The sequence below is a fragment of the Solea solea genome, chromosome 5 (genome assembly GCF_958295425.1).
Source record: "Solea solea chromosome 5, fSolSol10.1, whole genome shotgun sequence".
In the NCBI taxonomy this organism is placed as follows: domain Eukaryota; kingdom Metazoa; phylum Chordata; class Actinopteri; order Pleuronectiformes; family Soleidae; genus Solea; species Solea solea.
Window position 1 is genome coordinate 26,250,497 of NC_081138.1, and position 27,750 is coordinate 26,278,246.

At 37.7% G+C, this 27,750-nt stretch overlaps 1 protein-coding gene across 3 annotated transcripts; it reads left to right on the plus strand.

The window, feature by feature from the left end:
- The first annotated feature begins 101 nt into the window (after positions 1-101).
- On the plus strand, positions 102-27,669 carry chs1 (chitin synthase 1). 3 transcript variants are annotated; one of them, XM_058630364.1, is made up of 35 exons: positions 102-365; positions 447-551; positions 4,086-4,221; positions 6,077-6,262; positions 7,339-7,540; positions 7,723-7,883; positions 7,983-8,058; positions 8,888-9,006; positions 9,204-9,381; positions 9,568-9,664; positions 10,310-10,406; positions 10,937-11,058; positions 11,219-11,314; positions 12,369-12,533; positions 12,621-12,768; positions 13,327-13,392; positions 13,473-13,648; positions 14,047-14,105; positions 15,071-15,271; positions 15,391-15,559; positions 15,767-15,882; positions 18,300-18,479; positions 18,576-18,680; positions 18,770-18,887; positions 19,563-19,644; positions 19,733-19,938; positions 20,622-20,725; positions 20,824-20,905; positions 21,344-21,497; positions 21,693-21,797; positions 22,151-22,261; positions 23,412-23,549; positions 23,659-23,738; positions 23,971-24,037; positions 27,526-27,669. In XM_058630364.1, the coding sequence occupies exons 2-35, from the start codon at positions 505-507 to the stop codon at positions 27,589-27,591; spliced, it is 4,215 nt and encodes a 1,404-aa protein (XP_058486347.1). In that variant the 5' UTR covers positions 102-365; positions 447-504; the 3' UTR covers positions 27,592-27,669. The 3 variants fall into 3 exon arrangements, with proteins under 3 accessions (XP_058486347.1, XP_058486350.1, XP_058486348.1); XM_058630367.1 differs by having other exon boundaries at positions 20,625-20,725; XM_058630365.1 differs by having other exon boundaries at positions 471-551.
- The last annotated feature ends 81 nt before the right edge of the window (positions 27,670-27,750 follow it).

The window sequence follows — 27,750 nt, forward strand, 5'->3', positions numbered from 1 at the left end:
AACCATGATGATAGGAACATTCACACACCTGAGGGGGCTGAACCTGACCTTCATGTGCGACTCTGGCGATAACACACAGATAAATAGTCGAAGAACAAAGGGTACAGATTGACAGACTGACAGCAAGTGTCAGACTTGATTCAAAGCCAAGGATTGAATAATTGATATTTAAGTTTTAAATTTCTATTCCTGATTTTTGATTGTAACAACTCTTCACTACGGGTGTTTGGAACTTTTCTGCTGCAGATTCAAAGTTTGCCGTCTGAGTTGGAGGTAAATTTTGTGACTTTTTGTGACAGTGTGATGCTGAAGATTTGGAAGACACAGATCTAATCAAAGAAAAATCGAATTTTCTAAATATCAAGGTACACGTTCTCTACTTTCATACATTCAAATTCATATCTGCATTGCACTCATTATGCATATTAAAGACGGCCTAATTTTAGGTTACTGTTTGACTCGACGCACAGGGGAAATACTCTGGCTGAAGCAGAGGAATAAAAGATGGAAGAACTGAAACAGCGAGGGGAGAAAAGAGATGAAAGACACAGGTAAAAATTTATCTTTACTCTCCATCAAGGCTTCATTTAATGGTAAATAAAACAGAATAATGAGCTAAAATTAAACATTTGTTTATGGCAGTCTGTTCCATTCTTCCTTTTGAGGTGGTTCTGATGTTTTTCTCTGTTGTCTACTTTTATTCTAATTTTGCTTGTTAAGCTTTTTGTTGATAGAACTGTTATCGGAGTGGAATAAACCAAAATTACTTTATGCGACTGTTTATGTCTTAATAATACTGTACACATAGTATGTATTGAGATAATACTAGGAGTATAAGAATATTGAACCTGGTTCAGAAATTTATTTCCTGATTTTATGAGTTTATATTAGTCTTCAATTATTTAAGCGATACCGATATTATTACCGATATTATTCCGATACAGCCATTTTAGACCATTCATGAACCACGAAGCTGTTGACGACACATTTATGCAGAGTCATTTAAATTCTCACGTACACAATTCTCCAACTGTGTAACAAATATTGTTCTCCCAAAAAGCGTAAATAAACAGCCCAAATATAACTCAGCTAAAATGCTTCTACTGATTTTTATTTAAATTTTTAGTCTACACATAGTGAAGCAATATATAGGATTTTTGGATTGTAAATGATTTTACATTTCCATCTGTCCGATATCAGTTGCAGTGATTTGATTTTTCCCTTTATTCTTTAACAAAAGTTGTGATACTATGCTGCTGTGAAAATAATCCCAGTTTTTGGAATCAATAAAGTATCTGTAACAAACAAAGCAACCAAGACAAAGGTATCTTGCCATCAAATCTTATTTTTGTATCCAACTTGAGGTAGTAGTGAGGCAGTTACTGTATATGTGACACATACCAGCTTTGAATTAGGCACCTGTTCCATTTGGCTTGTTCACCATATCCTCGGCCAAGGTTATGTTTTCAGCCCTGTTTATGTGTTTGTTTGTCTATCTGTGATCAGCATAATGGATTTAGATACAATTTTTGGCCCAAGTAAGACATGATGACATTTTGGTGGCAGTCCAAACATGGATCTGGATAGATTGGGATTCTTTTCAAAATCCTTGCAAGATTAGCCAGTGTATTGACACTGTTGAACACTGAGCGGCCTTGGCAGTGGTTTGCTCTCTGAGTGCTTTCTCTAGTTGCTTATTATTATCATCAGGCTCAGGATGGAAATTAGTAATGATATAATCAATATCTTGTTTGCCCAGTAATAAATTGCATATTAAGTATTGTTTGCCAGGTTTATATTTGATATAATTTACAATTTGAGGAAACATAATTTCCCCAGTGTGTTGCTGAGTTTCTATATATTGCTGTACTTTATATCATCAGCCACACATACTGACCACTATTGAGGGCAAGCTGCTGTTATGTATTAGGTTAAATGCACGACTACAGTCAATGATAGCTGCTCTGAGAGTAGATTATTTTTTTAATTCATAAAGTGCTGCTATTCTTCATTTGATTAGAAGGAAAACAAAACTTTTAGAAAATGTATTGTAATTGTCTGTAAGACAGGTAACATTATGTTTTGATATATGATTATAGAAATTGCACGGCAGTATTTGGTATTCATATCCAGTGATATCTGATGGTTGTTGTGTCAAAGTCAAAGATCAGATATTGTTATCAATTCCAGGCAGAGAACCCACACCCTGCAATTATTTGGCACTTTAATCAATCATATTAATCATGGCAGTGGGGCATGGCAGAAGATTATTGACACTGAGACGTGTCACGAGTTTGGTTTACAGCGCAGGGTCTATTCAGATGCACTGTGGAGACAGAGACGCTCACAGTTTTCCTGTGATTTCTTAGGTCAGAATCCCTCGTCAAATGTCAATGTCTGTCATGCTAATGACCTGCTCTCGATTGTGGCAGTGACAAGTAATTTCATTATCATATCAGGGGTGGGACAAAATATTCATACATCAATATATACTGTCATTCCCACTCGCGAGACATGATAATTAATACACTTGAACAAAATATTAGTAATTTAATTGAGAGAAAAAGCAGCGCTTGAAACAGACTTTCCCACCAATTTCATTCACGGGCATCACAGTTTTTTGACACAGTGGCACTTACAACAGGAACATGGGTTAAAGGACGTTAGCTGACTGAATAAGTGGAAAGACAGGTAGAACATAAAAAAGTTTTATACACATGCACAGTGCATTCCTATGTTTGCACAACTTTTTTATATATAATCTGTATCGTGGTGTTGTGTTACTGGCTTCTACAAAGTAGACAGCCAAAAGAAAATGTGAAATTCTTAAAATCTCAATATGGAAGCAGATGATCCGCAGAGGTGACCCCTAAAGGGAGATGCTAAAAGAAGAATTGATAGAATTTTAATTAAGAGAAAGAAAAAAACTAAACTAAACAAAAAAAAAAACTGAACCCCTATTGGCCAATAAGAAACCTTTTTTTTTTTTTAAAACAGAAGAAGCTGACTGGGTAGATGTGGGCCACAGGGAGCACTGAAGAAAGTATGACAGGAGAGCACAAAAAAAGGAAAACACAGCAACTGAAAGAACTAAGGGAACAAACCTACTCGAGAAACTGACAAGCAACTCCAAGGACCACAAATTGTAGCCTATGGGCCCATGACCACTGGGTGCAACATCCCAGACACAGAGGATAGACCTCGTTCAAAATATAAGTCTTCTATCAATGTGGATGAGACCACCAAGGCCGAAGGTGCTTCATCTGCCTAGCCAAAAAAATGAAACGAGTGCACAACAACAAAGCCTATTGGATGTCAATCATAGATTGTACGTAAAAAATATATAATTAAAAACGTCATCTTCCAGGTTCCTCCTCAAGCCAATGTGGAAGTGAAAATATACTGAAGCCACTAGGAGAGGACTCTATGGTAGTCTATGGGAAACAGAGCCTTATAAGCACATGATGTCAATTTTGCAGTTGTTTTTGGCAGCCATTCTAGATTTAGTCTTAGTTTTAGTCTTTTGGACTAAAATGCTTATTAGTTTAGTCACTTTTTGATTAGTTTTAGTCACGTTTTAGTCGACGAAAACTCAAAAAGGTTTTAGTCAGTTTTAGTTTTTTGTTTTTTTTTTAAAGTAGAATAGTCTTTGAACAAATCCATTTAGGTCAATAAGTATTGGAGATTACTGTTGGGCAGAAACCTTTAATCTCCATATTTCCACTTTTCAACAGTTTTTTTCATGAATTGATGCCGACTTCATCATACAACAGTGTCACACATAAGTTTGACATGACATTTCCTATGTATGTTTCCATTTCATGAGTGGACACTAGCGTGATTGACACCTGGTGTCAGCCAATGGGAGCCAGCTGGTGACACCTTCTGATTGCTAAACATCATCATGAAGCCAACAATATCACAAATGTTTTACTTTTCCGCCTTTAACAACATCCTGGTATAATTGTTTAAAACACTTTTATTCACTAAACTAAAAAACAAAAATGGATCACTTGGATCACTGATGTACAAAAATTGTGATAATATGTCAATACGTGCCATACATGTCCATGTGTACATTTCAGGGATACATGGGATCCCTTCCAGCTGAACCCAGTGGGTGCCAAGAAGGAAAAGGGTAGAGGATGTTTTCAAGTGGCCCAGTATCTGGTGGCTTTTATTGTGGGGTTGGCCGTCTTGACAAGTGCGGTCATCGCTAAGGTACGATTATCTGATATCCATTTATCCAACTGTATTTATATTTATTTGCAGTGTTGAGATGTAATGGGAGAATCCTCGCTTTGAAATCCCTGGCTCTGATTGTAGAAGCCTCAAGCACTTTTGAGTTGGATATGGATTTTGAAGCTCACTTTGCAAACACACCAAAACTCCCTTTGATCATCTTTGATAAAAGTCAGGGTGCAGTCATTTCTCTCACAAGCCTTCATCAGGTTCAATTAGTGTTAGGCTTTTGTTTCAGGTGCACAAAATCCTTTTATATTATTCTGTTTCAGTTTTGTATGTCTGTCTGTAATTTGATGTATTATATATAACATTTATTTTGCATGAAGTGCAATTTTACTTGAAAGTGCTTTGCATTGATGATCACTCATTCTTTAAACAGCATTTTTCAGTTCTGTGACATCTTGCTTCTTTGGGTTTTCTTTGATGAATGTCTGTCACTGCTGCTCTTTCCACACACACACACACACACACACACACACACACACACACACACACACACACACACACACACACACACACACACACACACTCTAAAATACATGAAGGACGCTTCCTACCCCTTTTTATTTTTAGGGAGATGAAGTAAATGAAGGGTCTAAAACAACGATAATAAAAAGATGCTATTGAAGATTTTTATACAGCCTGTCAAACAATGACGTTTCTTTATTGCGATTAATCACAGAAGTTCAATAGTTGATTGCAATCATTGCATATTCATGTTTAAAATTGTATTAATTTTTAAGTCCATATAGAAACTCTCAACGGTGTATAATGATCGGGAGTCTAATTAATGCAAAGCAACTTACTTTAAAAACTTAGATTATTTCTGTACCAAGTACCAAGGGATATTAGGCACTCAACAGCAGAGAATTTAAATTGTCAAAAGGGCACAACGTCTACTTCAGAGACTTCAACAAAATTTTGATAGAACAGTAATAATAATAATAACACAAATTAAAGGACAGGGCACTAAATGAATGATTTTGGGTTAAATGAGTGAAACATGTGAATGTATATATTTATTACTTATTCAATTCATGAGTCAGTATCATGACAGTACACCTGCATTTCGTTGTATACTCATACAGTGACAATAAAGTATCTAATCTAGTTGTATTACACCTCTCCAGTTCCGCTTCCCTGTCTCCATCTTAACAGATGTTATGTACATTTTCTCCGTTAGTCTTTAACTCAGGGGTACGTGTGCGTGTGTCATCCCTTAAAGTTTTTAATCATTCTACTTCAACCTTCTTGATGTTGAATCACTCTCTTATTGTCAGTCACAAGACAACCAATTCCCATATCCTACGTATAATAAAACATGTTCACATCACAAAAAGATAAAGTTTACTTTTTGATGTCAGGGTGAATGAGTCAGTTACGATGTTTACCAAAACTACAATATTTAATCACGGGTGTCGAGTATTCATTGCACTGCAGGTGTACAGTAAATGAAGGTTGTGACTACAGCCAGACTGGTTTTATGGCTTTACTGTTAAAGCTGGCATGAGGACATGGCACACATTTGTTGTTATCTCAAGTATAAAAGCCACTTAAATCAATTCGCTACTCACATGCTTTCAGAGTCTTTAGCCTCCAGTAGCAGTTTAAAGAAGGAAGCAGTTGGTGGTAAATCCTGACATTACAGTAAATGGAAGTAAAGCTGAACAATCATTTACCACAAAAGACAGCGTGGCAAAGAAAATGCAGAGGCTTTTTATGGGTCTATTCCTAATATTAGACAGAATAAAAAGAAAGGGCCTGACCTGTACATGAAAGAACAAAAATGTACTTGTGATGTTCTTTTAACTTTATTTTTCTGTCTTATCAGGGATCTCTCTTGGTCATGTCAACACTGTGCAGTAAAACATCCCTGCGCAGCCCAAAAGAAAAGCAGTTCTACACACTGATGTTGGTTTTCTGCTTGGTTTTCCCAAACTTCCTGGTGTTCATAAAATCACTGTGGAGATGTACCTTCAAGAGCTTTGTAAATCCCAACAAGAAGACCATGTTGTGTGTACGTTTTTCACTATTAAGTTTGCACTCTTCTCATGTGAAATGTTTGAATGTCAACATGGAGTAAATGTTTAGATTTTGTTGGGAGTTGAGTAGAACTCTGTCCATGCTGTCAATAACCTCAAAACATGAATATTCACAACTGCACAATAACCATTTGAAAGGCTGTTTAGTAATAAGTGTAATGACAAGGGTTGCAAAGGGTTGCAAATTTGCAGTACATTTCCAGAAACTTTCCATGGACATTTTCGTATGGGAATTTTGGGAATATTCCAAATTGGAAACTTTCCACAGGACCTATAAGAATTTTGGGAATTAATGAGAACTGGAGTGGAACTTGTCTGCTGCATTTATTTTTTTGCTTGAGTAAGAAGAAGCTTGTGAAAGCTTGTGAAATTGTGAAATACCTCCACACACTGAATGGCGTGCGTGGCATTCTTCTGTTACATAAGATGACAAAAAGGTCTTCAAAACATTTTACAACTGATGTATGAAATCTTGTGTGGTTACATAAAACTGTCTAGCAGGAGGCAGAAGAAACAACATCACATTTGCGATAGCTAGCACCATGATAAGCTAGCTTCTTTAAAGAAATGGTGCTAGCTAGAGTACATTTAGCACATCTGGTTTACCAGTAAGCTAGCAATAAATTTTGATTTAACAGTTGCTAGTTAAACTTTAACACCACAGATGAAATATCATCTACCTCATAAAATAATCAAGTTTCCAACTTTGAAAAATCCCGGAATTTTGCAACCCTAGCAATAACTAATAAGTGTGTGCAATTAGCAGCTCTTATGGAACCTGTGCATGTCATTGTGTCGTCATGTTCAGAGTTATTTGTAAAGAGAGGCTTAGCATGCTTCTTACAAAGACCAGTATCAACACATCCACTTCACATTGGAAAAAAAGAAAAGTTAGATTTACAAATTTTAGGGCCAATGCTGGGCAAACATTTTAAAAACTTAATGTGGGATAATTGTATGATTTCTTTTGACCACCATTCATTTGCTTTGGCAATTTAAATTCTATTTAAAGTTAAAAGGCATAATTGTGTCTGTGTCTTTTTTTTTTTAGATCTGTGCTATTGAGTGCCTGGTATCTCTTGGTACTTCAGTCCTGGTGCTGGTTGTTATGCCTGAGTTTGACATGTTGACTAATCTTTTCATCAGTGGCGGAGTCTGCATAAGCTCTGCCTTCATGCAGATTGTCTTCAGACTACAGAGAGAAAAGTGGAAAATTATATTCCCAATATGCTCCCTCTTTTTTACACTTGCAGGTAATGCTCTAATGCATCTATTTTGGCCTGTTTTGATTTGTCGAATCAAGGACACAACTACAAATTTTACCATTTACATGGTGCTTTTTCATGTCTAGACCCACTGTTTTGTTGGCCGACTCAGACTCGCCAACTGTAACACAGCCACTTACTATTTAACCAGTTCATTAACACACAAACAGGTTACGGTCTCCTGATCTTCGACTACCACATTCGTGTAGCATTATATGTGGACAGACAAAGCTCCGACTGCTTTGTCTATATCGGGATTGGAATTATCTCTTCACTGCTCATCTCCCTGTGCTGGTGGGAAAATTCTCTGCAAGCTACCAACCACTTGCAGGTAAAGTATAATTTGTTTTATTGTACTGTCTTCATGGTAACAACTCAAATTTACCTTGACTTGACCTTCTTTCCCCCACTTCCTTCTTTGTCCTTACAGGATAAACTGTCAGAACTGGACGGTTTCAGGGACTTTGTGTTTGTCATCAGCAGCATTCTCAGGATAATTGTGATTGGTAATTATAATCCATCAATATACATATCAATGCACAATATTAAAAATCCATGTCTCTGTCAAACCAAAGCACACAAAGCCAAACTTTCTAACATCAAAGCCTTGTGTATCCTTAAAGGAGCCGTGTGTAACATTTGTTTAGTGTTTATTCCCTTCAAAATAAAAAACGCTTTTTATTGTGTACTGTACTTAAGGCGAGGGCCCTGCTTTACAGAGGTCCAGAGCGTGCATTCCATGTTTTAAAATGGAAACTTGGCATACAAACCAAAAATAATGACATCATGTGAAGGCCACCATAGTTTCCTGACAAGCACTTAAAGGTGGCATTTACAGACCAATGCTCAGTTTGTTACAGTCTGCTGTCACACCATTGGATTTCACCAATTCGTACACGCAGGACCTTTGATACCCAGCATGTTTCTTCTTATTACATGTCCATAAACTTAATTTTATATTATGTGGCGCTCTTTTCAATCTTGGAATTTTTTTTGAGAGAGGGAGAAATAGAGAGAAAGAAAACTAAACTAAGTTAGAACGAAATGAAGCATAAAATATTATTTTATATAATTTACTTTAAAATCATTAAAATAATGTATATTGCAGCAGAAGATTAACATTTAAAGTGCTTTGAAAGAGCTCAATAAATGATTTCAATTCCACCTGTGTACAGTAAAAAAAAAAAACTGTTAAATGCTGCTTAACCATATTTGTCATTGATATGCAAAACCTTTGACTCTGGATACATTTTTAAGGTGATGAAAGTCTTTATTGGTTATTGATTTGATATCACTGCTGGAGGACAGATAGTGATATAGTTTATTCTATCGCAGGAGGGGTGTACCTGGTATATCACTGGCTGATTCAGAAGTCCATTGAGTGGTCAGACTTTAATTTGAATGAAGATGACTGGAGATTACTGCAAATAGGACTGGGGCTGTTTTTCTTACAGGTAGGTATAAGGAAGTAATTAAAATAAGTCACAATGTGAGAGACGTGCTATGATATGCAGTTAATATTAATAATATTCAGTAAGGATTCTGTGATGAGGTGCTGAACAGTTTAAGTGAACATTTTAATTTGGAGAGCCTAAAAATAAATCAAATAAATCCAAAAATCCAATCCAATCCTTCTCTCTTCCTGTCTCAGGCCTTCTGTTCAGCAGCCTGCCACTGGTTCGGGGTGGTGGCCTGTAAGATTCATGCAGTCAAGATGAGTTTTGCAATGCCAGTGTGCTGCACAGGTCCTGCAGTGCTGCTGGTGGGAATGATAATTTTCATAACACAAGTAGAAGAATTGGAAGGCGCAAGTCATGGGAGCCTCACGGGTATGTTTTTTTCTTTTTCACCCAAAATACAAAATTTTACTGAATTGTATAAAAGACATTATGCCTTGGATTCTAATGTTTACAATACATGTATACTGTGTGTGTGTGTGTTTTGAGACAAAGCTGCAAAAAGCATGTCTACACAGGGACTGTGTCCTAAAACATTTAGGTTTGTCTCTACTGCAGAGTTTTGTGAAAGCTTGGTCTTCATACGTAATGAGGACACAACACCAGTGATCATACTGGAGATTTCCAGAAGCATCTGTCGTACTTCACTTAACAGGTAAAAGTGTAAAAGTGGCTTCCTGCTAAATGTAGCCATTACAGCACTATATATGAATAATGTAGCAACTTATGATTACTTTTATTATCAATTAAGCTGTGGATCATTTTCTCAATTAAGCATGCCATTGATTCATCCATATAACGCAACAAGAAAATTGTGTAAAATGTTGATCGATCATTATAATTTGTTTATTTTCATAAAGGAGAAGAAATCACAAACCAAATTATTGGTGATCAAAATACTTATATATAGTATATAAGTAAAAAAGTAAAAAATTGCAGCAATGTAAATTGTACATAGGGCTGAAACTAAATTAAGAGACTAAATTAATCGTCAACTATTTTGATACTCGATTAGTTGGTTTGAGGGTTTTTTTTCTCCATTATTAAAACAATTTTATTGATTTTTCTTAAGAGTGACTATTTTCTGGTTCCTATGCTCCATACAACAAAGAAATCATTAAAACTGAATCATTTTGGTTTGTGGACAAAACAGGACATTTGAGAAAATCATAATTTCCAGGTTTGAGAAATGTCTGATCAACATTTTCTGACATTGTATGGACAAATAAACGACAGCTTAAATCGATTATAATTGTACATGTATATTATTTAACTGAAATGTTTCTGAACTGTTTGACAGCTACTACTTGCAGTGGCCTTTTTCAATGCTGGCACTAGAGGGAGTGTGTATGTGGTTAGGTTTCATTTCCTGTACCTACTACGTATGGAAGATCAAGGTATTTATATATATTATTTATATATATTTATATATTATACATCAACATTTCAAGTTGAGGAGTCATACCTAGGACATCCTCCAACCACACACACACACCTTAACCATAACCAGTTAATTTCTTAGCCCTAAACTAAACAAGTTCCTCAGAAATGAGTTTCCGCCTCATTAGGACCAGGTTTTGGTCAGTGTTTATGCCAGAAAAGTTTCTAAAGAGGTAACAAATACAAGAACAGACACACTTTCTATCTCCACTTAACTCATTATATTCTTCAGTAGTTGGCAGTTGGCGACTGGACTTGCTTGAGTTAAACGCATAGTATCATTTACACCAAAACTGTAAAATACATATATATCAATCTTTCTGATACTTCTCCCACAACAATACCCATATTACAGATCATAGCAAATGGTTGTCCCAAAGAAAGACAGTTGGATTTATTTTATTTTTTATTTTTTATCCTTGAGTGAAGTCATTAAATCAGACAAAAGACGTTGACCTAAAAGTCTGTGCCGTTTTCCCTGCCTTAGGTGCAGCGCATAGAGCGAACTTCTCAGCTCTTTGTTCGCCGACTCTATGAATCTGCATTCATCGACCTATCACTGCTGCTCAACACCAAGATGAAGGTGTCACGTGCCCAGACCAACGAGAGGTAAAGAGAGAGTCAACAACTATGGAAAGGTCATTGGCACAATGGTACTTCAAGTCCAAGCCTCCACAACGAATCACAATGTGTTTCCTAGACTTTACCACATGAAGAGTTTCAACCACACACCCCCCTCCCCCACTCCCTTCTCTCCTCTCCCCTACAGCAATGATGAGATGCAGAACTCTGTCATCTATCTGTGTGCCACCATGTGGCATGAGACATATGATGAAATGTTGGCGATTCTCACCTCCATGTTCAGGTTTGAGATACAATCACTGCAGATACCACTCTCACATACACAGCAGGGGTTGTTCTTTTGCTCCGTTAAGAGAAACTTAACAACAGCTGACAATCTTGGGTCTGTTCTTACAACATGCTACAGTTGAACACAGGTTTCGCCTATATTTAAAGTGATACTTGAAGTGTGGTTGTATGAGTTTCTGATAGGCACTACTGACTTCTCTGAACCAAGAATCATCCTGAGACGTGGATGCTTGCCCTCACTGAAAACATGGCAAGAAGAAAAATAAAACAGATTTCAGCCACTTATCTAATCATATCTATACCTGCTTATGTCTACAATATTTCAATATGTTTACTGCTTTGTCTCACCTTTAGACAGCCTTTTACAAGTGGAAAATTAAGTTTGTTTCGCTTTGTCAACTGCACACTTTCCCCCTACCAAAGTTCATGGAGAAAATCAGCAATTTCCAATCAGTTGAGTTGTTGATCCACTGCTGTCTCCATCAGCAAGTCCACCTGCATTATTTTGTGAATTCCATGTTTGAAATACTGGACCAGTAGACCAGCAACTCCTGTATCCCAGTGAGCTTAAAAACACAGATTTTCTCGACGGACATTAGTGTGGAGGGGGGAGTTTCACACTTCCTTTTCTAGCTACAAAAGTCTGTCTAGCAGCAAGATAAGGTGAAATACATATTCTTAAAATATAGTAGGCAAGAGTGAGCCCTTGTTAGGTGGCTAAAATCCCCCCTGGAAGCCAAGTTTTCAGTGAGAGTGATCATCTACTTCTGAGCCTGGTTCTTGATGACAGCTGGCAGCACACACAAAGTCATTTCATACAACACTTCAAAAAACCTCCTCTACCCCATTAAATGTGTCAGTTAAATTTAATTGTCAATTGAATTTGTTTAGTACAAGGGATGCTAAATATTAAAGTTGTTTGGTATTTGTGATTTGTAATTTTCCCCATTTATTTCTTTTCACACTCTCCCTGTTATTTTGAAGGAAAACTGAACATAGTTAAGTGCACCATGCTTCTATAGCATCATGACTCTCTTTTATGGTTTCAGGTTGGACCGCTATCGTGGTGATCCAAAGGAGAAACATAACGACTGTTTTGATTTTGAGTGTCACATTTATGTAGACGATGCCTTCATGACTGAAAAGGGGACAGAGAAAAGGCTGGTTAATTCTTATGTTGAGGACTTAATACACGTGGTCGTAGAGGTTTATAGGTGAGATTTATCCATTTACTATGCTATATCTATTCCTATCTATAGAACTATATTTATAACCATCCATCTATACATCCAATCATTTAGGGTGTTTACCAACAAGGAGCCAGATGATGTGTCAATCATCGAGACTCCCTATGGTGGCAGGCTGATTGTTGTCATGCCTGACGGCAACATGCTTTTTATTCACCTGAAGGACAAGTGTCTCATCAGGAACAAGAAAAGATGGTCACAGGTACGGAGCATTAAATGTAGAGCTGAAACAATTAATCGATGAATCGATTATTAATCGATTACTAAATTAATCGACAACTATTTTGATAATCGATTAATCGATTTGAAGCTTTTTTCATGTTTAAAACATAATCGTTTTTGCTTCTTAAATGTGACTATTTTCTTCATTTCTTTGCTCTGGATAACAAAGAAATCATTAAAAATTAATCATTTTGGTTTGTGGACAAAACAAGACCTTTGAGAACATCATCATTTCCAGGTCTGACGAACACCGATCAACATTTTTTAAGGTTTTCTGATATTTTATGGACCAAAACTGAATTAATGAGTAGTTGTTCCTTAGAAGAAAATGTTTTCATGTGATTGGTATGATAGATTTAGATCGCAAAACATTAACATTAAAAACTGATATGGAGCAAATTCTGTCATTTATGTATTACTCCTGGGAGGGATTATGATGCGACTTATGAATACCATTGTATAATGCATTACTCATAGCTTGTACCCATGTTCTTAACAGCTGGCCATCATATTATATATTTCTGTTTATCACTTTCAGATAATGTATCTGTATTATCTACTTGGCTGGAAAGGCTACATTGTCAAGAACCCTTCGAGGATCCCGGTAAGTATTGTTTTCCTTCCGTCTTTGTTGTTTAACAGTACAAAAGTAAAATATTGATCTTTGTTTTGTTTTGCCGCCAGAACCACAATAACCCATGTAAATCCCATTTGATCTCTGCTGACGGCGAGAGCTTCCTGATGCCTCAGTATAACCATGACAACAAAAGAAGATTCATCTCAGATGACAACACATATCTCCTGGCTCTGGATGGAGACACCGACTTCCAGCCCAAAGCTGTGATTCTGCTAGTAGACAGGTCAGTGACTGACATATTGACCAAAATAGAGAAAGCACTCGGAGAGCTCAAAACCTTAACCAAGGCTGCTCAGTTTAGCACAGTGTCATTAGACTCCCCTAACACTCAAGGTTACAATAAATTACGATATATTCTTCATTGGTAGTAACCTACATGTCCAAACCTTTTCTTTACTTTTTAAATTATACTGCTCACAGTCAGACAAATGCATCCAAAAGCATAACCTCCTTGTCAGATATAATAACATGTATTAGCATACAGTAGCACAGAATAAAGGACTCACCATTTTCCAACATTAATTGCCAACAAATCTGCTTGAAAGGAAATGGTATCATTATGTAATTCTGTTATTCTGTATTTTTTGTAAACTGATGATTAAGAATTATTTTCATTTACAGGTTGAGGATGTATGAGAATGTAGGAGCAGCATGTGGTAGAATCCATCCAACTGGAATGGGTAAGAATAGCCATTTCAATGTTTAACTTTTATTTTTATTAGTTTAATATTATTTTATTTTATAAACCTCTTTACATGGGGCCATTACAGGGTAAAAACAGCAAGGAATAACAACCCATCTCTTCACTTATCCATTTGGAAACCAAAATTAAATCACAATTTTTTTTCATCTCTACCTTGGAAATATTATTGATACATGACTCAGTTAGTTGGGAACAATCTGAAATGGCAATTCCTATTTGGTGTAGCAGTAATCAAAAATCCTTGGTCCATTTCCCGTGATGGATGCCTTTAAGATCCAAATTGCATCTGGCTCATACAGTGGACAAATACAATAAGTCAAGTGGTTGTATGAAGCTAATATAAAAGGGTCAGGGTAGTGCTGTCCCAGCATGCAGTATGAAACAGTCCATCAGACTGACAGTCAAACATCAGCTTCCACAACCTAGTAGAGTGCTATATCCAGGTCTAGAGGAGAACCTGGGGCTACTAGAATGAAACTACCTTTCCCCAGCTCCCAAGAAACCACCAGCAACACAGAAAACCAACAAACCAGACCAAGAGGCGGTCTGGCTGCGAGTGTTTCAAGAGAAGGCTATTTTATGCCAAGGTCACACTTCACATTCTTAGCATGAGCCCAATCAGACAGACGTGGGGTGTTGGGAACAGTCTGCACCCCAAATCGAAATGCATTCACATAAAGATTCACACACGCGTTATCAGCAATCATGCACACCTGCAACCCATCACGTAATCACTCACACAAGACGAGAGAGACAGAAACTAGAAAGGGGATGTAGAGCCTGGGATATAATTTAAATAAAACAAATGTATTTTCACTGAAAACCACCAAGTCTACTTTCTCTCGTCCTGTATCCTACTCCCTAAACACCCCCCCCCCCCCCCCCCCCTTGTTTTTCTCCATTACTCCCTCTGCTTGCCATCATGCCTGCTGACCATCCCAGGCCCCATGGTGTGGTACCAGAAGTTTGAGTATGCAGTAGGCCACTGGCTCCAGAAGACTTCCGAGCATGTGTTTGGCTGCGTGCTGTGCAGTCCAGGTTGCTTTAGTCTGTTCAGAGGGTCGGCCTTAATGGATGACAATGTTTTAAAGAGATACACAACAACTGCGACAAGAGCTGCACAATATGTGCAGTATGACCAAGGTTGGCACACAAATGCATATGTCTAAGACATTTTTTTAATTCCTTCTAATTTTGTCTAACCTTTCGTTTTGTCTAAGCCATTCACCTTAGTGTTCTTCACTGTGTGTGTGTGTGTGTAGGGGAGGATCGTTGGCTGTGTACCCTGTTACTGCAGCAAGGTTGGCGTGTCGAATACAATGCCGCATCAGATGCATACACCAACTCACCGCAGGAGTTCAAAGAGTTTTACAACCAGCGGAGACGATGGGGACCCTCTACACTGGCTAACACACTGGACCTCCTGCACAGGTTAGTCCAAGTAGAAATAGTGTAAAAAATTGCAAAGGCCACCATTAGATTTGTCATTTTAACAATGACCATGCAGTATAATTATTTCACCATCACCTGCTATAATTTCAAGGGTTTCAGAGACATATGGACAATACTTTTCCCAATCAGCTGTTTCTTACAATATACAGCCTTACTGCTTATTCACCCTTGTGACTTAATTTGCAGTGGTCAAGAGACGGTGAAGAAAAACACATCCATCTCCAGGATATACATCTTCTACCAGATGTTTGCAGTTGGTTCCTCAATCCTTGGTCCAGCATCTGTGACTCTCATGATAGCAAGTAGGTTCCAGTTTATGTCTCCACCAACTCTTCCTGAATGGTGATGAGTTGTTTTTTTTATCTTTAACATGTCCTCTCTTGGGCCACACGGTGGTGTAGTGGTTAGCACTCTCGCCTTGCAGCGAGAAGACCCGGGTTCGAGCCCCGGTTGGAACAAGGGCCTTTCTGCATGGAGTTTGCATGTTCTCCCCGTGTGTGCGTGGGTTGTCTCCGGGTTCTCCGGCTTCCTCCCACAGTCCAAAAACATGCAATGTGGGGATAGGTAAATTGGACACTCTAAATTGACCATAGGAGTGAGTGTGAGAGTGAATGGTTGTTTGTCTCTATCTGTGTGTGGCCCTGCGATGGACTGGCGAACTGTCCAGGGTGTACCCCGCCTATCGCCCGATGTAGCTGAGATTGGCACAGCACCCCCCGCGACCCTCTGGCAGAGGATAAAGCGGTAGATGATGACTGACTGACTGATGTCCTCTCTTATTAACCGACTGCCCTTATCATACTTTTTATGGGTCCGTAAGTACCAAATACATCAGTAAGGTCACAATGATCTTTTACAAACTACAAGAAATGTTATTTCCCTATGGTGTTGTGGTGTCAGTTATACAATTACCAATCGAGTGACTTGTCGAAAAGATTGTCACGTCATTTAATTTTCCAGTAAATCTTATCTTATCTTGAGCACATGAGAACACGTGAATTGCTTCAGAAAACTCTTTTTGCCCCTTTGCACTCAGGTAACAAACAATTACGACACTATATGACACATATCCAACAGAGCTTTGATAAAATCTTACAATACAATAATACAATATCAATATTGTTGAGTGTCGGGTTGTGTAATGAGTTCCCGCTGAGTCATAAGGAAAAACAGTATGTATCCAAAATAGAAAGACAGAAGAAATTAATCTTGTATAATCCACCCACACAGCTCTCACATTTGGAACATGTAACAAAGCAATAAACTAGATTTGCCCACAGTGCAAATAATTCCACCGACTTTCATTCAAATATGATGTTTACCTGTGAATTACACTTACTGGTGTTCTGTGTTGTGACTCAATTCACGTTGTATTCCACTGGGTAGGTTTGCAAATGTGCAGCACTCATATTGTATGATTTTGGTTCTCAATTTCTGATTTTTCCAGAACTAATTTAATCACGTATAGGGATGTAACGATTACCGGTATGACGATAAACCGCGGTAAAATTCCCGACGGTTATCATACCGTTTCAAATTTTAATTATCGTTAAAACCGTGATTGATTACCGCAACTGATTACCGAAAAACTCACAGTGATACTGCTCATTTCCTGGAGAAGCAGCAGCACCTGAACGGCACTCGCTCAAGCGGGCGCGCATGCGCAGTTTGCACTGTCTGTCCAGCGACAACACGGCTGAAGCCACCTGCGCTCCAGAGATTACCCCCGTAAGATTAGAAATCTGGGCATATTTTGTATTTTTAAAGTATGTTGAGAGTAAAATAATTGAAGACAATCAATCCTTGTGCAAAAAATGCAAAAAAAAAATCTCCGCGAACTTCGCGGCGCGAAGCCACTTCCAATATGATGAGCCATCTCCGTGACCACCACACACAACTTTTCAGCGGGTAAGTCAACAAAAACGGGATTTCGGAATAGTGGGAAACGTCATGGTTTGTCTCGCGAAAGCGAGTAGTGTGCAGACGACAGGTACCGTAGCAGACCAAAATGTGTTTGTTTCTGTGTTGTTTTATTTTATTTTTATGCTGTGTACGACCGCTGCTACTTAATTATTATCCGACACAGAGTGAGGACCTGTGTGTGTGTGTGTGTGTCAGTCAGTCAGATGATAATTATTAATAATAATAATAATAATAATAATGATGATGATAATAATAATAATAATCATATAATATAAAATATCTTTTTTTAAATAAAACTTGGTTAAAAGATTTCAGTGTGTGTGTGTTCAGTACTTTTGGAACATTTTGAACACATCTAACAATACCGTGATAATATTGATAACCGTGATAATTTTGGTCACGATAACCGTGATATGAAATTTTCATATCGTTACATCTCTAATCACGTAGCAGAAGCCAAAGCTCAGCTGTATATGGACTCAATCTTGTATTTTTAGTTTTAAATTTAATAACAAGTATTGCAGAGGCTCTAAGCAACTTTCATCTCACTGAAATAGATGACAACCGGATTTCATAATACCTCACTGCTCACTTTATTAGGTACCCGTTTAACTGCTTGTTAACAGAAATATCTCATCACCCAATCACCTGGCAGCAACTCAGTGCTTGTCAAAAACATTGGTTTGACTAATAACATCCCTTCATGCCGATCACCATTTAACTTCTACCATCAATTTCCCTGCGGTTTGTCTTTTATCTGTTCCAATGCTCATCCCTCTTTCTCTCTCTCGAACAGGTGCCTTCCAGTTTGTCCTCAAATTGGAAGGGACAATTTCCATCGCCATCGCAAGCATTCCTCCTGTGTTGTACATCATCGTCTGTTTCGTAGCCAATTCCAACAATCAAATAACCATTGCTGCATTGATGAGTGTTATGTACGCATTCCTCATGACTGCATCCTTGTTCTCCATTATCGGTGGGTGAACCATGTATTTATCTTTTAAATCTTGTAGTGAATTTATTCCAAACCCTCAAATGTATTAACACAAATTATATTCACATTTTTTTTTAGGGGACATGGTGGTTGAGGGCACCTTCCTGACCCCGACTGGTGTATTTTTGGTCTCTATGGCAATCATGTACGTGGTGACAGCTATACTACACCCAAAGGAGTTTGGTAGGATTGTATACTAAAAATATTAGAAATAATATGCAAGTTGTAAGTTTATGTTGTGTTGCTTTATGTTACATTACTTTCTTCCACAGGCGTGATCGTTTATGGTTTGATGTATTTCATCTGCATCCCCAGTGGATATCTCCTACTGACCATCTACTCTTTGGTTAACATGCACGTCGTCACCTGGGGCACAAGGGAATCCAACAAGTAATGTCCTAATTTGTATTAAAGGGAGGGGTGGTGCTTTTGGCTGCAAACAATCACTTTTTCCTTTAATTTAGGATGATATTAAAATGCAGCAGCAAATCCCCTGACAGGAATCCAATCAATAAACTCAAACTTCTCTCTTTGTCTATTTACTGGCTTCAGGTCTCAGCACTAATTGTGTTAGTTGTGACAGTGAAGATAACACAGAGGAAAAGTAGGAATCGTGGAAGATTTCCTCTGAGTGGTACAAGCAGTAACAATGATGATGTGTTCCTATAAAGAATGCACTTTTCAATTTCTTTTCATTCATCTCGAACAACATTAAAACCATGGCAAACAGTGAAGGATTAACACATAGGAGGGAAAATAAGTGTTTATCGGAGAAAACCAACATAAATTATTGTTCGAGAGGGAGCAGGATGAAGCAATATGCTTATCACGTCCTGCCCCTTCAAATTGATTTTTAGATTAATACACTAACTGGTATCCTACAGTAATTCTCATCAAAAAGATGTTACCCTGTAAAGTAACTAACACTCTGTAAACAACATGTTATTACTGTATTATCTCCTTATTACCATAATGTCACCATTGGTTTTTTTTAGGGCATCCCCAATAATTCAATGTGTTTCAATGTTTGCATGATTTTTGACCATCCCTCTTTTCTTGTGTCAGGGGAGGTGGAGAACAAAAAAAGAACCAAAATGTCATGTGTGACAGAAACTGTAAACTCTGCTGCTGGGACATGAAAATACAGGTACAAGTGACGCCAACCAGGCACTGTTTGACTTTTAGGGAAGACGAAAATATGGCTGGAAAAGGTATTTTATCCTGTTGCCTTACAGATAACTCAGGAAACGGAGCATCCGATGTTTCAACAGATCATGGGCCAAAGAGAGCTGACAATGACTGCCTTAACCAAGCACGGAGATACTCAAGAGATTCAGGCTCTTCACACTAAGGAGGAAACTGTAGAAAAATCTAAGCAACTTGTGACTGACAAACTGAAGAACAAGACAGCAAAAGACAAGGACACAGATTCCATTGACAGGTATCGTCTTTCTCTCAATCTTTGACTGTAATTTACACAATGTAATTTTACACTCAAAATCTGTCTAGGCAATGAACTGGCCAGATTTCTAACTCAAAAAGTACCTACTTGCTTAGGTTTAAAGCTGTAGTGCGCAACCTTTGGGGATTTGTTATAGAGTGTGTTATAATTCTGCTTCTATTTGGTCTTTGTAAACAAACATGATGCAGCATACTACTTTGTATGCTGTGATTCAGACCTGAGTGAGGGAGCATTTGTGTGTATACAGTGGTATCTGTGCAGGCACAAACGTCAAACTGCTGTCAAACTGCTAAACGAAGCAGAAGCGTTCACTCCTGAAACTTTTCCTAGACATTTGTTTTTTATTATTAGGTATTCTTAATCGCAATTAATCAAAGAAGGTAAAAAAAATGTGTCCATATTAACAATTTAAGCAGCTCTTACTAGTATATCTTGATTTGTTAATTTGATCTTTCGATTATTTCCAACCTAAAAAAGTGCAATATCTTTGTTGCCTACAGGCAGAATGATTCTGTGACACAGAGAAGAACCAACCCAACAAAGTTACGCACCACAGTTTTAAATGACCACCTGTCCTAATAGAAGCACAAAGAAATTCTGATTTAATGGAATTGTGAAATACACATTATTCAAAATTCATAAAAGAAATGTGTGTATGTGAGCAGTGGCAACAGCATCAACAAAAGGAGCCTGTCAATGAGTGAATCTGACGAGGAGGATGAGGATGAGGATGAGTCAAGTGACACAGTGGGACGTCCAGTCAGTGGTGAGAGGCAGATTTTAAATAATGTAACATTAACTTCTTTAATTTAATTATGTGAAGTGCAAAGTGCACTGTAATGATATTAATGTGTGTGCCTGCAGACTGGGTTATCCCTGTGAAGGATCTGTTTTTGAAGAAGCTGAGCTTCGGGAACATAAAAAGAAATCTAGACGAACATATACGGTAAATTGCAATATCTTTATGTTTAAACGGTACAGTGAATATCAGGGATGTTGGGCGGCAACTAACAATTATTTTTCATATACTCTCATTCCGTCAGTTATATTCACAATTAACTTAGTAAGCGGTTGGTCCATAAAAGGTTAGAAAATGTTGAAAAATGCTCTCAAATGTCTCATATTGTCTACAAAACTATTGCGTTGTAATGATTCCTTTGTTATATGAAGCAAAGAAGCCAGAACATTTCACATTTCAGAGGCTTAAAAACTAGGGAGCTTGTTTTGATAATAAAAAAAGCATTCATTGATCAATCAAAATAGTTCACGAATAATTTAGTAATCAATTCATCGTTGCAGCCCTACACTAATGTGTCAGTTTGTACGGTGCACAGTAACCGTATGCTTACCGCTTTCAACTTTGTTCCTGTATTGTTCTCCTCAGATGTGCACTCCCCAACGACAGATACGATGAAGTGCGTGAGGAGTTGGTCACATGTTTAGCGGAGACTCTAAATACACTGCTCAATGGAGTGGGGCCTGAAGATATTCTGACAAAGAACCAGCTGGCGGAGTTAGAATATGCACTAACAGAGCGGGTGATGATCACTAAAAGAAATTGAATTATGTGTTGCTCTTAAATCAAGCCATATCGATTTTGTGATGTCATTGTAGTTCACCTGACAAAATTTCCATTGCAGCAATATCACTGACTTATTTCTTAAATGTCAAAATGAAATTATATTGCAAAAGAGGAATGACTGCAGCACCAAGTAACTGACTCTGTCTCACAGGCTCGCCGTATCCTCAAGAACAACAAAATGAAGCAGCTAGAGAGCAAAATAATGAGAGAAATTGGGAAAACACTCATCGCCCCTCAGGTGGAAAAACTAGATGAGGTAAGAGGCTAATTCAGCCACAAATTCTGGAAGATATTAGTACAAAAACTAGCTGGGATGAGTCTGGGTGAGTTCATCTTTGAATCATCTTTGAATCAAATAAATATAATGCAACACCTGACATGTCTGAGGTTAAGGTGTCTTAATAACATCTTACCATGTGTACATGTAATATTGGCATTCTTTTACTTTTAAATGGTTAGATTAACAAGTCAGTTAAGACAAGCATATGACCAACATTAAATATTATCTCTATCTCTAGCTGTTAAGATTAACAAGTCACACGCTCACTTACCATCTTCCCTTTATTTTAAATTAATCCTAAACAATGTTTTTTGAATGTTTGTGTTTAGGGTGAGGAAGACTTTTGGAACAAATTAATCAAGCGCTACTTGAAGCCTATTGAGAACAACAAAGCACATGAAGAGGAGGTCACCAGAGAGCTGAAGTCACTGCGCAACAAGGTCAGATTTACTCTTACTGCACTGTCTTTACTGCTGTGTGGCAGACTTTGACCATTCTCCAAGCCAATCACTTCACTAGGGGGTCCACGTGCAATAATAACAATAAAATAAGTAAAGTATTACTTTTACTAACAAAAGCTTATTTTGAAATGTTTGCACTTCTCAACAGGAGAGTGACAACACACTGTAAATACAAATAAAATAGAAACTATGATCTTTATAACATACTTAAAATACAGTTATCACCTAAATCATATTATTTCTTACTTGCGCCATAACCAACATTCTTTTCAAGTAAAGCTGCTCACAGACAAACAACAGTCACATACATAACCTTAGCAGAGGTAATAAACACAACATAACAAATAATCTGCATCCATACTAACACTACTAAAAACCCTTTCTGTGCCACATGAGCATTAATGTACACTGGGTGTGTGTGTGCAGGTGTTTTGTAGTTTCAGAAAATACAACAAACAACAAGAAATGGCAATAATGAAAGTGCAGGCACTGTGACAAGAAACTGAGAATAACACTGGTGGTCACCAGGTCATGACTCAAAGACACCAATCAGATCAAATGTGGGTAACCACTGCATTGCTGTTTTTGTCTCAAGTCAGATTTCCTCTGTTCTGAAACACTGCAGTAGACATAGTCCAGATGTCAACATAGCAGATGGAATACATTGTAAAAAACTTAAACACAAAGTTGTGGATGACACAGAAAAACAGAGACAAACAGAGACAGATATTGAACTTCATTTGAATCTGTCTGCCCATTCTCTGACCTCTGGCTCCACCAAAGCATTTCTACCCAGAGAACTGCAGACTCACTGGGTATTTCTTCTCAGGGATGGTTGTTTGTGAAATGCCAAGCCACATTCAAAGTCACTGAAATCACCTTTCTGCCCTATTCTTGGCCATGTCTACATGTGTATGTGTTGTTGTTTTTAAACCCCAGTTGGTTGGTTTGGAATCAAAAAGAAAATATGCAAAGGCTCAAAGGAAATTTAAATTTAAATTTCTGTCCTTTTTGAAGGCACACACTTTTCACTTTTCCAGTTACAATTACGGACAAAACATGTGACTTGTTAATAACTATGTATTGGCAGTTATGAAGCAGCTTCACATTCTCTGTATACTTTCTATAGGCTGTCTTCCTATATTTCATTATCAACGTACTGTGGGTGGTAGCTACCTTCTTCCTGCAGGCCATTGGAAGTGATGTCATCAGCATCAAGATCCCAAAACTCTTCCCAAATGGAACTCATTCTGGGGAGTCCCTCAAGGTAGGAGCAGACAGATACAATCCTATATGCAAGTGACAGCTTTCACGGTCCAGTGCTACTGTAACCACCACCAGTTAACACCCTCAGTACTGTCTCTTTGTGTTGACAGGTAGAGCCTCTCAGTTTGATGTTCCTGTTGTCTTTTGCTGTTCTGCTTATTCTCCAGTTCCTGGCTATGTTGTATCACAGGTACGTCACGGTGTCACAAACCGAGTTAAATCCCATCGCTTTAAGTTTTTACTTTTCTGCAGCATAAAATCAGACTCGAAATAGACTGCTTGAAAACGAAAGTAAAACACCAGGTTTCTGAGTCAAGAGATTAGCAACTGAAAAGAGGGATTATAATGACATTCCGTGTTACAAGTGCTGTAGATCCATTTCTTCTGTCCATAATTTCTACTTGCTGCTTTTCTATTTGCAGGATCTACACTCTGATCCATGTCGTGTCCTATCGCAGCAAAGAGAAAGACTACAAACCTGAAGATGAAGTGAGTAACAACACACAGTCGCATGTAGCCTACTGTATACACAAGTTAACCTGCAGAAAATTCAGCTTTTAACTGAATCATGACAGAAAACATGCATGTCGGTGACTGAAAACATTAAGACGCGGTCATCATTAAAACAGAATAAGTGGAGCATAAACTAAAAAGTCCCTCAAACACTGAGACAAAGAAGCCAACCACAGCTGGCAAGAAATTCAATATGCTCCGACAGGTTTCATACACAATTGCCAATAGATCTTGTGTTATCATTTGTGAAGTATGAGGAAAAAATGTTAGCAATTTCAACATTTCATGCAAGTGAATTGATAGACAATTATGAAAGCACAATGCAATGATTAGAAAAGGTTGATAAATGATAAAGGAAAGTAACTTCAATGCTTCCTATCTTACCTCCTTTTAATTCGTACATTCATTTATCAATGTAGGGACAATGCCCCATAATAAAAAATCCCATCACATGATAGCCAATGGCTAATTTACATCTGTAGTCCCGAGGCCGGTTGATGGAAAAAAAGTGCACCATAAAGTGATTGTGCGAGAGATTTAGCAGTTTACAAAGACTGACCTGAATAATGACAGGGCGATGGTAGATCAGTTGTAGATAAAGTCGTCCTTCAACTTGTGGGTTTGATTCCAGGCTCTGCTAGTCCGCTGTGTCCTTGGGCAACGTTGCTCCTGACTCTATATGAAAGTGTGAGTGAATGGCAAAACTGTAGTGTAAAGCAGCTAAAGTGGTTGTCAAGACTAGACAAGTAGGTATTACATATTTTATCAATGCGTATTTATGTTTCCATGTGTTATTTCCCTCTTTGTTAGCACAAGTATGAACATTCTAATGTGTAGCGTGGAGAGCCACTAAGACTCATGCATTTTGTGTTTGCATCATCAGTAAGCTCCCGTGTTTAGCCTACAGCAACTTATGCATGTGTTGAGTTTAGTAGATTTATGTTTTGTTATGTCAGCAGTTCCTCATACAGCCACACTGCAAGAAACATTTAACTTGAGAAACACATAAGAGAAAACCACCTACGCCATGATATCGACACTATCTTCTGAATACCTCTCGTTGATGTTATTATTTTAATGGCATTTGTTACTTATCCTCATCAAAATCTTCGTTAAAATATTTCCTTGAAGTCACAACTTTAAGTGTATTAAGGCCACATGGAGAAAAAAAAAGTAAAGTCAGAATTCTGAGGAAAAGAAGACGGAATTCTGAGATTAGTAATTTTGAGAATTTTAGAATTTTTGTGACTAGCTCTGCAATGATCAGCATGCGTTTTCATAGATACAGAAGATAAAATATTGGCAGTGTGTCGCTTATGAAAATAAATGAGCAGTAACATGAAAGAAGTGGCTATCAGCTGTGCTCTTTATCAAGGTATCATATCAAATAACCCATTACACAGCACAACTTCAAAGAAAAGAAATAAGGTGATACAAGAAGGTATAAAAGCAGGCAGCTACCAGACTTCTGCAAAGGCTGGCAGTAAACCATTTTGGCAGAAGCTCAACAGAGATTTGAGCAAATAAACTTTACAAAGGGAGGTGAGAAAGGATAATAAATTAAAAGCAAGAAGCAATAAAAGAAAACACTTAAATGACTAAATACACAGCGGTACACTTTTGTTTATAACGGTAATAAAACCACAGAGTGAGCAGCAGGTGGAGGTGACCAGGTGTGTGTCTCACCTAATGACCGCCAGTCCACCATGTTTAGGTGCCTAAAAGAACCTCGGCCTCTATCCGTGTTTTATCCATGTGTCTTAGACATTCAAACGGCAAGACAACACCTTTTCCAGATATTTGCCGGTGTGAAAACTGTTCCTTCCGAAATGTTCAACTGCCAATACTCTCGAGAGCAATTAGTGAAGCTAATGCTGCCTTAACATGCTATCGGAAAGACTCTACTTCGCATTCGTAGAATCGGAAGTGCTTTTGTTGTTCGAGCGAAACGTGTAAAATAGCTGACACACGGTTCACCCTTACCTGCTTCTTGGGTAAAACCATATAATAATAATAATTTGTGAATTAAATCATTATAATTAAGGGATTATTTACAATTCGTGACTTACGAATCTTGTCTTACTCTCTGCCATCTTGAAATATCAAATGGTTTTTTCTCCGACGGGGAACTGGTGAGTCAAAATTATCTCCCAATTTCCCACGGGAAATCACGATTTCGTGCGCATTATGCACGCGGGGAAGTCGTATTTACCATAATTCCGATAGCACGTGAAGGCATCGTAACTGTCTGGTTAGCTGAGCCCATATTCAGGCTAAAAACGTGTATGCTGTGATTTTAACACTCAGGCAGACAGTGGGGTCGTGTTTTCCTCAGTAGTTCGTGCTTATTGTCATAGTATAATTTAACATGTACTTCTGTTTTGTTTTAGATTTAGTTTGTTGAATTCTGTTTCAGTTTACCTACCCGTACCTCATGCATTGGTTTAGTCCAATATGGGTGTGGCTAGAGGGGATATAACGAGCCACCCAAGTGAGAGGGGTGACTGGTGCAACTTGTGGAGTAGCTGTGTGAAGGGATTTTTGAGTTTGTTTGGATTTTTAGTTCAATTCCACAACCATCCATAAGTTTCTTTGACCCCTCCCCTCCTTCAAGCAAACACCTTTATTACTCAAGTGTTATAAACCACACCCATAAAAAACAAGTTAAATTAAAAAAAAAATCCCGTATTTGCATTAAAACCCAAAATGTTACAACAGGAAAACAAAGAGCAAAGAAAAAGGGTCAATCAGAGGTGATAAAATCATTTTTTTTTTAAATTTAATCAGAGGTCTCAAACTTGCGGCCCTTCCATTGATTTCATGTGGTTATTAGTCGCTATTTAACTTGAAAACACAAGTGCACATTGCACGATACAGTTTGTGCTATGAGAAAATTTCAAATGGGCTCTGAAAGACATGTGGTTATTATGGTAATTTCACTCAAATCAGCGTCTCTGTTGCCAGAGAGAGAACACCACCTGAACACAGTGAGACAGAGAAACACTGAGAGATTCAATGAGGAAAACATTGAGACAAAATGTTTTATACTGTTCAAATTTCAAATTTAACATGGACAATCTGTTCATGTAAAACTGCAGTGTTTTTTTTTCTTCATTTTAAATTCAACATAACTGCCAGATATTGGAAGTTAATCTGGAAAAATCTGGGCAATAGCACAAAGTTAAACATATTCTATAATAACAAGTTCATATTTTATGTTGGCATCACAATCACATCAATCGGATGATTTTTGAGTCAAAAATTCATGTTTTGCGATTTCGACCGCAAGAGACCAATTGCAGCTTTTAAAAACACACAAAACAACATTGCACTTCTGTGGTAGTATAGAGAGGGTTTCTACAGACAAACCAGTGTCCATAACTTTGTACGGACTATATTCTATAGAAGACTGTTTATTAAGCCAGTACTTGACCCGAAGTTGTGTGTGTGTTTCTGTCTTCTAGGAGGAGGAGGATGAAGGCCTTATTATGGAGAACATTGTTATAACTGGTGATGACTTTTTCCAGTGATGACCAACGCAGGATAAACACTGACATCAGCTGGAGAAGCTAAATGGTTTAGGGAATCACTCATTTAATGATGTAGACGTAGAAGTGTTTTATTTTTTAATAATTTTGCTTTTAAAGATTGTATTTATTCTATTTGGAGTATGGCTGAATATATCAGGT

Bases quoted from the DNA above. Each gene is read 5' to 3' on its own strand.
- chs1 (XM_058630364.1), top strand. From the start codon at position 505: ATGGAAGAACTGAAACAGCGAGGGGAGAAAAGAGATGAAAGACACAG. The intron at 552-4,085 runs GTAAAAATTTAT...TGTACATTTCAG, and splicing joins AAAAGAGATGAAAGACACAG to GGATACATGGGATCCCTTCC. The intron at 6,263-7,338 runs GTACGTTTTTCA...TTTTTTTTTTAG, and splicing joins ACAAGAAGACCATGTTGTGT to ATCTGTGCTATTGAGTGCCT.